General features: G+C 47.7%; 1 protein-coding gene across 3 annotated transcripts in view; it reads right to left on the bottom strand.

Annotated features, from left to right (window-relative positions):
• Positions 1-12,618, bottom strand: part of RMDN3 (regulator of microtubule dynamics 3) — a 79,935-nt gene that overhangs the window by 17,987 nt on the left and 49,330 nt on the right. For all 3 annotated transcript variants that reach the window (XM_060261348.1, XM_060261349.1, XM_060261350.1), the window contains exons 9-10: positions 12,384-12,461; positions 9,148-9,246 (exon numbers count right to left, since the gene is read on the bottom strand). In XM_060261348.1, the coding sequence (XP_060117331.1) occupies positions 9,148-9,246; positions 12,384-12,461 (177 nt within the window). The remainder of the gene's footprint in view (positions 1-9,147; positions 9,247-12,383; positions 12,462-12,618) is intronic.

The following is a 12,618-nucleotide window of genomic DNA, read 5'->3' on the forward strand; positions in this document are numbered from 1 at the left end:
TCCTCTCCTAAACCCAGCTTGAACTTCTGGTAGTTCCCGATCTACATACTGCTGAAGCGTAGCTTGTAGGATCTTTAACATGACCTTGCTGGCATGTGAAATGAGTGCAATGGTGCGATAATATGAACATTCCTTGGCATTACCCTTCTTTGGGAACTGATCTTTTCCAATCCTGTGCCCACTGTTGCATTTTCCAAATTTGTTGACATAATGTGTGCATCACTTTAACAGCATCGTCTTTTAGGACTCTGAATAGCTCAATTGGAATATCGTCATCTCCGCTCGCTTTGTTGTTAGTAATGCTTTCTAAGGCCCATTTGACTTCACACTCCAGGATGTCTGGCTCAAGGTCAGCGATTTCACTGTCATTGTTGTCAAAGACATTGAGATCCTTCTTGTATAATTCTTCTGTGTATTCTTGCCACCTCTTCCTGATCTCGTCTATAGCCAGGCTCTATGTTACAGCTGCATTTGTTTCAATCCTACAGGCCAAGATTTTCACCTGAGGGATCTACAACAAACTTTTTGGAACTAAAATATCTACCTGATGAAGTCAAGTAACAGATTAACAAAGCCAGAATGCTAGCCAGAAAAAATGTGTTGCAAGACAAGCCTCAAAGAGGCAATAATATATACCACGTCACATATAGCTCTCAACTCAAAACAGTTCAACACACATAATCAACAGCTTACAACCTCTACTGAACAATGATAGTTATCTTTCACACGTGTTGGGGGGGCATTTTCTTTCCCACAGCTCTCCAATCTTAAACAACTACTCACCCACAATAATACAACATCTAATTTGATCACTGATACTGGTACCAGAGCTTGCAGAAAACCTCGATGTCAACTTTGCCATACTGTGCCAATACACACAGACAACACAATCACTGGACCTACCATCAAATACACCATCTCAGGCTCATTTACTTGTTCATCTTCTAACATTGTGTATGCCATTAAATGCCAACAATGTCTTTCAGTTATCTACATAGGCAAACAGGTCAAACCCTATGCCAAAGGATAAATGTACACAAATCTGATATAAAGAATTACAAAATTGAGAAATCTGTAGGAGAACATTACATCCTCCCAGAATACTCAATGAAGGACCTCAAAGTAGCTTTTTTATTACAAAGGAATTTCAGAAACAGAATGGAACGGAATGGGAGATTATTATGACAACACTCAGGACAACAAAACCCTTAAGGTTTAACAGAGAACCTTGTATTATCTGTATGCTAATCTCCTGATATTCACTTGTCTTACCAACTGCTTTAATCCAGTTTTAGCTATACTTTTTGCTCAGTAACTTATGCATCTTGACTCTGATTAGCCCTTCCTGGTAACTAGACTATTAGACGCACCGGACGATAAGACGCATCTAGTTTTTAGAGGAGGAAAACAGGAAAAATTTTTTTGAAGCTGTGCACCCAGATCTGGGCACCTTCCCCCTCTCAATCCTGCCTCCGATCCCAGCCCTTGCTAGAAGCAGCAGCTGAAGCCTGGCAGACAGGCACAGAGGAAGCCCCCCCCCCTCCACAAACCCAGCGCTTCGCCAAGCGCTGCATTTGCGGAGGGGGGGGGGCTTCCTCTTTGCCCGGCTTCAGCTTCTGCTGATAGCAAGGGCTGGGATCCCAGCCCTTGCTATCAGCACAAGCTGAAGCCACACAGACAGGGACAGAGGAAGGCCCCCCCCCCTGCAAACGCAGACTTGGCGAAGTGCTGCCTTTGCGGAGGGGGGGCGTGATTCCTCTCTGCCTGGCTACAGCTTGTAGTGGGGCTTCCTACCCCCTTCCTCGGAGGGAGCGATCTCGCCGCTTGTCTACCAGCCAGGCAGGCAAGCGCGGGGGAAAGCATGCCTGGCTGGGAGAGAAGCGGCAGGATCGCTCCCTTCAAACTGCTGGGTTGGGGGTGGGGGTGGAGGGAGCGATCTCCCTTCAAAGTGCTGGGTTGGGGGTGGGGGTGAAGGGAGCGATCTCCCTTCAAAGTGCTGGGTTGGGGGTGGGGGTGAAGGGAGCGATCTCCCTTCAAAGTGCTGGGTTGGGGGTGGGGGTGGAGGGAGCGATATCCCTTCAAAGTGCTGGGGTGGGGGTGAAGGGAGCGATCTCTCTTCAAAGTGCTGGGGTGGGGGTGGAGGGAGCGATCTCGCGGCTTCTCTCCCAGCCAGGCAGGCAAGCGGGCGGAAAGCATGCCTGGCTGGGAGAGAAGCGGCAGGATCGCTCCCTTCAAAGTGCTGGGTTGGGGGTGGGGGTGGAGGGAGCGATCTCCCTTCAAAGTGCTGGGGTGGGGGTGGGGGTGAAGGGAGCGATCTCCCTTCAAAGTGCTGGGTTGGGGGTGGGGGTGAAGGGAGCGAACTCCCTTCAAAGTGCTGGGTTGGGGGTGGAGGTGGAGGGAGCGATCTCCCTTCAAAGTGCTGGGTTGGGGGTGGGGGTGAAGGGAGCGATATCCCTTCAAAGTGCTGGGGTGGGGGTGGGGGTGAAGGGAGCGATCTCTCTTCAAAGTGCTGGGGTGGGGGTGGGGGTGAAGGGAGCGATCTCCCTTCAAAGTGCTGGGGTGGGGGTGGAGGGAGCGATCTCGCCGCTTCTCTCCCAGCCAGGCAGGCAAGCGCGCGGAAAGCATGCCTGGCTGGGAGAGAAGCGGCAGGATCGCTCCCTTCAAAGTGCTGGGGTGGGGGTGGAGGGAGCGATCTCCCTTCAAAGTGCTGGATTGGGGGTGGGGGTGGAGGGAGCGATCTCGCCGCTTCTCTCCCAGCAAGGCATGCTTTCCGCGCGCTTGCCTGCCTGGCTGGGAGAGAAGCGGGGAGATCGCTCCCTCCACCCCCACCCCCACCGCAGCACTTTGAAGGGAGATTGCTCCCTCCACACCCACCGCAGCACTTTGAAGGGAGATCGCTCCCTTCACCCCCACCCCAGCACTTTGAAGGGAGCGATCCTGCCGCTTCTCTCCCAGCCAGGCATGCTTTCCGCACGCTTGCCTGCCTGGCTGGGAGAGAAGCAGCGAGATCACTCCCTTCACCCCCACCCCCAACCCAGCACTTTGAAGGGAGATCGCTCCCTCCACCCCCACCCCCAACCCAGCAGTTTGAAGGGCGATCGCTCCCTCCACCCCCCCCCCCACCCCAGCACTTTGAAGGGAGATCGCTCCCTCCACCCCCACCCCCAACCCAGCACTTTGAAGGGAGATCGCTCCCTTCACCCCCACCCCCAACCCAGCACTTTGAAGGGAGATCGCTCCCTCCACCCCCACCCCCAACCCAGCACTTTGAAGGGAGATCGCTCCCTCCACCCCCACCCCCAACCCAGCACTTTGAAGGGAGATTGCTCCCTTCACCCCCACCCCCAACCCAGCACTTTGAAGGGAGATCGCTCCCTCCACCCCCACCCCCAACCCAGCACTTTGAAGGGAGATCGCTCCCCCCACCCCCAACCCAGCACTTTGAAGGGAGCGATCCTGCCGCTTCTCTCCCAGACAGGCATGCTTTCCGCGCGCTTGCCTGCCTGGCTGGGAGAGAAGTGGCGAGATCGCTCCCTCCACCCCCACCCCGGCACTTTGAAGGGAGATCACTCCCTCCACCCCCACCCCAGCACTTTGAAGGGAGTTCGCTCCCTCCACCCCCACCCCCACCCCAGCACTTTGAAGGGAGATCGCTCCCTCCACCCCCACCCCAGCACTTTGAAGGGAGATCGCTCCCCCCACCCCAGCACTTTGAAGGGAGCGATCCTGCCGCTTCTCTCCCAGCCAGGCATGCTTTCCGCGCGCTTGCCTGCCTGGCTGGGAGAGAAGCGGCGAGATCGCTCCCTCCACCCCCACCCCAGCACTTTGAAGGGAGATCGCTCCCTCCACCCCCAACCCAGCACTTTGAAGGGAGTTCGCTCCCTTCACCCCCACCCCAGCACTTTGAAGGGAGATCGCTCCCTTCACCCCCACCCCCAACCCAGCACTTTGAAGGGAGATCGCTCCCTTCACCCCCACCCCAGCACTTTGAAGGGAGATCGCTCCCTTCACCCCCACCCCCAACCCAGCACTTTGAAGGGAGATCGCTCCCTTCACCCCCACCCCCAACCCAGCACTTTCAAGGGAGATCGCTCCCTCCACCCCCACCCCCACCCCAGCACTTTGAAGGGAGATCGCTCCCTCCACCCCCACCCCCAACCCAGCACTTTGAAGGGAGTTCGCTCCCTTCACCCCCACCCCCAACCCAGCACTTTGAAGGGAGATCGCTCCCCCCACCCCGAACCCAGCACTTTGAAGGGAGCGATCCTGCCGCTTCTCTCCCAGACAGGCATGCTTTCCGCGCGCTTGCCTGCCTGGCTGGGAGAGAAGTGGCGAGATCGCTCCCTCCACCCCCACCCCAGCACTTTGAAGGGAGATCGCTCCCTCCACCCCCACCCCCAACCCAGCACTTTGAAGGGAGCGATCCTGCCGCTTCTCTCCCAGCCAGGCATGCTTTCCGCGCACTTGCCTGCCTGGCTGGGAGAGAAGCGGCAAGATCGCTCCCTCCACCCCCACCCCAGCACTTTGAAGGGAGATCGCTCCCTCCACCCCCACCCCCAACCCAGCACTTTGAAGGGAGTTCGCTCCCTTCACCCCCAACCCAGCACTTTGAAGGGAGATCGCTCCCTTCACCCCCACCCCCAACCCAGCACTTTGAAGGGAGATCTCTCCCTTCACCCCCACCCCCAACCCAGCACTTTGAAGGGAGATCGCTCCCTTCACCCCCACCCTCAACCCAGCACTTTGAAGGGAGATCGCTCCCTCCACCCCCACCCCCAACCCAGCACTTTGAAGGGAGTTCGCTCCCTTCACCCCCACCCCCAACCCAGCACTTTGAAGGGAGATCGCTCCCTTCACCCCCACCCCCAACCCAGCACTTTGAAGGGAGATTGCTCCCTCCACCCCCACCCCCAACCCAGCACTTTGAAGGGAGATCACTCCCTCCACCCCCACCCCCAACCCAGCACTTTGAAGGGAGCAATTAATTGCTCCCTTTAAAGAATTAAACTTTGATGCTCTTAAAGGTGCCATTAGACTCAAACTTTGTTCTGTTGCTTCAGACCAACATGGCTACTCACCTGAATTTAATTTCCATTAAGTTTAGCGGGCTCTATATTGGTTACAGCATCAACTTGGATTTGAGAAACTTAGATTGTAGCCTCATCAGCTATTCAGCTGAGTTTGTATTTTTGGCCAAGTCACCATCTAGTCTACATAACAGAATTGGTATAAGACTAGGAAAACATCCCACCAGTAAAACAGAAATATAATAAAAATAAGAGTAAAGAGTACAAAATCGGAGGGGGGAGTGGCTTTGACCAACATCCGGTCAAGAATCTTTGCCTAACGCTCGCCCAGCTGGCTCCAAAGTTATATTCAATTATTTTTTTTTAATCCTTGAGTGATATCTCCAAAGGGGTGAAGAAGGGTAAACAGAAGGAAAAAAGCGTTCAGCTTTTAATGACTTCTTGGAACTGCCATCCACCTCCCACACAAGGTTGGAGAGATCCGAGGAACCAGCAGGAGAATGTCCTCTCACATTGAATTTAAGAAATACAAGAAATATGAGAGGACATAACCTCTATGTTACAACCGTTGTGTCAGCGTCTGGATGAACTAGAAGATTCTCATGAACAAGTTACCCAGACAGCACAAGAAGCTTTAAAAAGAGCTCAAGAGTGTGAAGGGAGAATATCTGAAATAACATCAGATGCATGGACAAGGGAATGGGTTTTAACAATGGACTTTCGTAACTGGGAGCTGTGTTTAAAGTTTAGAGGTTTTAAATCTGATGTGGAAGCTGAAATGGACTTATATGTATTTATGGCAAATTGGCTTGCTGAAGCAACTCACCTGGAGGCCGAAGTTCTCCCACTCATTCAAAAAGTATATCGTGTTGGCAAGGTATGTGAAGACAATTTGTCTTATACCAGAGATATTTTGGTGCAGTTTAAGGACTATCGTATGAGGCAAAGAGTCTTTGCAGAGGCCAGGGAGAGGGGAGGCTTGGACTATCAGGGGTTAAAGATTCAGGTCTTTCCGGATCTCCCTCCTGAATTTTTAAGAATCAGAAGAGACCTCAAGGATACAACTGCCAAACTGCAGGACTTAAAAATTAAATATAAATGGCGACAATCAGGCAAATTATACATCTAAAAAGGCTCTACTTAATATACAGCATATGATGCAGCCTCGGGTGAATTATTACTCTCCAAGTTAACTCCCTCCTCCCCTGCATTGAGAGAAAACAAGAGAAAGGAATGCTCTCCTCTTGTCTCTTTAAGGACAACCCATGCTTGTACTGAGGAAGATCATGTAAACTTGGAAGAAAGTATGGATTCTATCTAAAAGAAACTGAAGCAACAAGAAAATGGAAAAGTTGACAAAATTTCTAATTTATATTTAAAGACTTTTCTTTCAGAATTTATGGTTGGGTGGGGTCAGCCGGCACGAGCATTTGGGTAATTTCCCTCCATAGCTAATTCAGTCCAGGTGGAAGGAGAGAAGTATCTCGTCTAGACCTTAACCCTTGAGGTCTCCAGGGACTGAGATATTTTGTTAGAATTTAATTGATTTTTTTTGAGAGTAGAAGGAATAATGACATTATAAAAGAAGAAGGAAATATTGAATGATTGTGGTATTAAATTTTAAAAAGGTGTTAGGGAAGATAGTATTGTTAAGCTTAATTATTCCTCTACTAAAAAAAAGGGAAAAAATAATAAAATATATAAATAGACATACATATATACATATTAAGAAGTGTGGAATGGTAACATATGAAGTAATCTCCAGAGAGATAGATCAACTTTAGTTTATGTTAACTCAGGTGAGATGTAATCGCGTCACTCCGCCCCGACTCCTCTGCCAATTTTGAGACAGTTAGCGAACCCGAGGCTCCGAGCCTGTCTTCGGATTATATACTGGATGACTTCGACCCCCTCATCCTGGAGGAAGTTGACAGGATCCTCTTAGCTGCTCGCCCAACTACCTGTAAATTGGACCCATGCCCTTCCTGGCTTATTAAATCTTGCCAGGGTGACCTTAGATATCCTATACGGGATATCATAAATAGATCCCTGAGGGAAGGGCACTTTCCAACGCCACTTAAAGAGGCCATGGTCCGTCCCCTCTTAAAGAAACCATCTTTAGATCCGACCCAATTGGCACACTATCGGCCGGTCTCAAATTTGTCCTTTTTGGGCAAACTTATTGAGAGGGCAGTGGCGATGCAGCTGCAGACCTTCCTGGAGGATGCTTCCATCCTTGACCCATTTCAGTCCGGCTTTCGCCCGGGACATGGGATGGAGACGGTGCTGGTCGCCCTAATGGATGACCTTCAACGGCATCTGGATCGGGGCGGCTCGGCGGTGCTGATGTTGTTAGACCTGTCGGCGGCGTTCAACACGGTCGACCATCGGCTACTGAAGGGTCGCCTCGCCGACGCAGGGATTCAGGGGTTGGCTTTACAGTGGCTTTCCTCTTTCCTTGAAGGTCGGGGACAAAGGGTCGCAGTTGGGGGGGAGCTGTCCCGGAGGTGCACACTTGACTGTGGTGTGCCCCAAGGGGCGGTTCTCTCCCCGATGTTATTTAACATCTATATGCGACCTCTTGCCCAGATTGCCCGAAGGTACGGGCTAGGGTGTCATCAGTATGCTGATGACACCCAGCTCTATCTACTGATGGACGGCCAGCCGACCTGCGTCCCGGAAAATCTAGATCGGGCACTATATGCCGTGGCTGAATGGCTCAGACTGAGCGGGCTGAAGCTTAACCCTGCGAAGACAGAGGTCCTTTGCTTGGGTCGCCGCGGTCCGGAAAGGGGAATCCCCCTACCAGCCTTTGACGGTGCGCCGCTGATAGCGGCGGACAGGGTCAGGAGCTTGGGGGTGCTGTTGGAGCCTTCCTTAAAGATGGAGGCTCAGATAGCAGCCGCTGCCAAGTCCGCGTTTTTTCATCTTAGGCGGGCAAGGCAGTTGGCCCCCTTTTTGGAGCGCGACGACCTAGCAACAGTGATCCATGCCACGGTCACCTCGAGGTTAGACTACTGTAATGCCCTCTACATGGGGCTGCCCCTGTCCCGAACTCGGAAATTGCAGCTGGTGCAGAATGCCGCGGCCCGGCTGTTATTGGGTCTCCCAAAGCGGGAACACATTCAGCCGGGTCTTCGGACCCTGCACTGGCTTCCAGTAATATACCGAGTCCGGTACAAGGTGCTGGTCATCACCTTTAAAGCCCTATATGGCTTGGGACCTGTCTACCTGAAGGACCGTCTTTCCCCGCACGTTCCCCAGAGAGTACTGAGGTCGGGAACACAAAATCTCCTTACTATCCCTGGGCCGAAGGAAGCCCGTTTGAAATCCACCAGAGAAAGGGCTTTCTCTGTTATGGCCCCTACATGGTGGAATCAGCTGCCGGAAGAGGTGAGGGCCCTGCGGGACCTTGTTCAGTTCCGCAGGGCCTGTAAGACGACCCTCTTCCGGCTAGCCTATACCTAGCTTGAGAATTTTAACGTAACTTGCCGGATTTCTTTTATATACAGTTGAAATATTTATTAATGTTTATTGATAACTATGGTTTTATCTGTTTTTATCTGTTTTAAATGCTGATCCCTTTATATGTTTAAATATTGTAATTTTGCTGGATCTACTACTGGAAGCCGCCCTGAGCCACTCGTGGGAAGGGCGGGATATAAATCTTAAATAAATAAAAATAAATAAATAAATAAAAATTAAGTTGTGTTGTTTTTGATTTGTTCTTGTTGTACACTTTTCTGTTGGAATAGGTATGAATTATGATGAGTCTATAATAAAACTTTGATTTACAAAAAAATAAGAGTAAAGTGCTGATTTCTTCAGTTTGTTACAGATCACTGAGACAGTAAATCATGTAATTCTTGCTTAATTTTTATCTTCCATCAAGTTTACTGTCTACTAGAAATAACAGGCTCTTAGAATAAGTAACATGTCATATCTACTTCTGGGATTACTCAAAGGTCTGCTCTGAGCTTATTCAGGAAAAACAAAAGCGCTGCATGTTTCACATTTTCAAAATGAGCCTTTAAAAAGCTTGCAGGTTGAAACCAAAGTAGGCCCTTGTTAAAAAAAGCACAACTGTCACTGGGGTGGGCACAGGAGAGGGTTGCAATACCTTTAAGAAATTTTGCAGTGCGTCTTGTACAGTGGCTGCAGGAGGTTCTTCATACAAAGCAGAAGCAGTTTTCCTTTCTAACCATCCCAAATGAGAGACCTGCATAAGAACAGTGACATAAAAACTACTAAAACCCAGCAACCACACCTAATGACTCACATTTAACAGCCCAGCACTTCTCTTTAGATTGTAGAGAAGCAGGCACCATGAACTTAAGGTAATGTGTGAAGCAGGAGCTCCACATGGAGGTCTGTTCTGTATGATTCTTTCTCCTCAGGAGAGAGAGTGTATTAGATGGTATGATGCTCCTTTTAAGAATGCCTAGCACATAAATGTTAACTTTTGATCCCAAATAACTGTTAGCTTAAAACACAGTATTCAAAAACATATGCATGAGTGGTTGGGACTAGCTTTCTAAATAAACCTTAGTAGCTACTGCCATTGGTCGTAATTTATTTTTGAGACTTATAGCTCGCCCTACTTGCCAGCAGGCTCTGGACAGTTTACAACATATAATCCAATAAAATCATACAATCATTTCCAAGGCAATTCACTGAAACATCAATACAATAATTTAGTCAACTAATTTCAGTAGTTACTCATGTAAGGGAGGGTGGGGGTGCATCCCACAGAGTCCATGCACCCAAAATATACATAAAGCCATAATCACTTAAGCAGGGGAGACCAAATGTTACTTGATGTCCACTGACAACCAAAGGTCTGGAGAAACAGCTGCATTTTGCACGCCCTGCAGAACTGCAATAGATCCTGTAAGGCCCTGATCTCAATCAGGAGCATGTTCCACCAGGCTGGGGCCAGGGCTGAAAGGTCCTGGCCATGGTTGAGGTAAGGTGCACGTCTTTCGGGCCAGGGACTGCCAGACAATACTGGTCTGAAAAGTGCAAGGCTCTTTGGGGAATATATGGGGAGAGATGATTCCACAGATATGTTGGTCCCTGGCTACATAGAGCCTTAAAGGTTAATACCAAAACCTTAAAACTGGACTCTAAACTCAACTCATGCAGCACTGGCTGAATGTGTGCCCACACAGACATCCCCATCAGCAAGCTTGCTGCCGCATTCTGTACCAGCTGAAGTTTCCAGGTCAAGCCTAAGGGTAGGCCCTCATAGAGCAAGTTGCAGTAATTAAGCCTGGAAATGACCACTGCATGGATCACCGTCATCAGGTCATGAGAGGAGAGGTAGGGGTTGCCTGCCCAGCCAAAGATCATAAAAGGCTGCTCTAGCAACATTAGTGACCTGGGCCACTGTAGAAGGACAGGCATCCAAAGTCACTCCCAAACTCCTCACCGTTAGATTCCCAAACCCATCACCCCATGACTCAGGAACAGGACCTCCATTTTAGATGGATTAAGTTTCAGTTAACTCTGTTGTAACCATTCAGCCAAAGTCTCCTATGTGGGCAAAGTTGTTATCTTCAAGTTACAAAGCAGCCTTAGCTTTCATATAAAGAAAAGGTCTTGAACAGTATGTACTTCTGATATGGTATTCCATCTATATTCATATTTTAACTCAGGAACCTGTTTATACATGTAGCATCGGGATAAATGCTATAATTTAATCTTCAAGCATGAGAAAAGCTTCATCTTATCAGAGTACTTTCCATCAAATAAAAGTGAAAGTGCATACCAAAATGTTTTATTATATATAGATGCTCAAAACTGAGAATGATAGCACTGGCTTTCAATGTTTACCCAGTTGAGAAATATAACACACATGGCAAGCTTCTCTTAATACCTGCAACAGCTTGGGGATAAGAAGCAAAGGAAAAACACCTGCAAGGGATTATACTAAAACACTGCAAGCAGGAGCCCTGGGGTGCTCCAAAATATCTTTAAATCACATCCATATGTTCAAAAGAATAGAGAACAACTGTTTTTATTACAGTAGTAACATGGCAAAAGGGAAAGCATGAGTTAGTCTGCAACTGGCTCTTTTCTTTCATGATCCCTCTGTGTCCATTTCCCTTGCCCTGCATAATGACCAAACCATTAAATCAGGAGCTCAAATCTACCCAGGATCTTGGCTGTCTCATAACTTAAAAGAATTCCTTTCAGCTATATATTTTATGAACAGCATACTACAAATCCAGTGTGCACATGAGTGCACTTTGTCACACATAGCAGAATGACAGCAAATAATGTAAAACCATCTACTGATGAAAAAAAGGTTATTTTTAAATAGCAAGTTATAGGCTTTGCAAAGTTGCCTTACAATTCTAGCTAGTGTGGTGCAAAAAACAATGCTTAATCTGCAAATTATGGTTCTTAATATACCATACATTGACAAAACAAAAGATGCACATATTTTGGTAACTGAAGCAAAACATCAATCTATATCTAATCATAATACAGGTAATATCTTAGAGAATATTTGCACCCTGCAAACACCACACATCAAGGCAGCATTCAAGACCGACATCAGCAGATGCTATAAATCTCTGCAATCAGCATCTACATCAGAATCTCATCTTGAACTATTCAGCATATAGAACGAATCATAGACGAAATCTGGGGGATGAGCCCATCAGTCCAGATGGACATTTTGTTTGTTAGTTCTGATTTTTCCTGACAACACAAGGTAAAGCATGCACACTGACTACCTAAAATCAGCATCCTTAAAACTGATCACACATTACTTAAGAAGCCTTGTTTTGTCACTTACTAATACTAGTTCAAGTAATTTGCATTGCTTTAAATTCTGGGTAGTATAGATGTTTTTGGACCACTAAATGGTATCAGTCTTCATCACCAAATGTGGGTAAAGAATCATGGGAAACATGTTACTTCTAAGCATTCCATTGCATTGCTGAAAGATCCTAATATATTGCATTCTTAACCCATAAGTTCAACTTGTCACACAAGAATGGTGAATTTGCTTCATTACTTCCATAACAGGAGAACAGGAGGAAGAAGACTGATAGATTTTGTCTTTTAAATATTGAAGAATAAGGCACAAGTGGATTTGATAGCATTGCAAACATTAACTGCATCTATTTGCATATAGGCAAATACATGACAAAATAGAGTCTCTCTGAATCAATGAACTAAAGTCTCTGAAGATTTTATCAGTAGCTAAATTTTGCTTTAAGGAATCCAAATGATTAATAATACACTTAACTTTAAGGTACTGAAAAGGCACATTATTTTCCATCGAGAAAACAGAATTTGTATGATGCCTCATGAACAGCAGAAGTAAAAAACCGTATCATTTACCTGGTAACACCATCGGCCCAGGAGATAGAAAGATTTGGGGTCATCTGGTTTCAGAGCAATTGCTTGGTCTACATGTTTCTAAAGAGATGTACAGCAAAGAGGTTAAACTCATTAAGCAAGTGAAATTTGTAAAAATTTCAGGAAAACCTGTGATCCTTTCATCGGTATAATGATAAATCTCATTGGTAAGATTTTTACTTATCTAAATACAAATTTACTGAAGGCCAATAATACA

The sequence above is a fragment of the Heteronotia binoei genome, chromosome 21 (genome assembly GCF_032191835.1).
Source record: "Heteronotia binoei isolate CCM8104 ecotype False Entrance Well chromosome 21, APGP_CSIRO_Hbin_v1, whole genome shotgun sequence".
NCBI classification, from domain to species: Eukaryota; Metazoa; Chordata; class Lepidosauria; order Squamata; family Gekkonidae; genus Heteronotia; species Heteronotia binoei.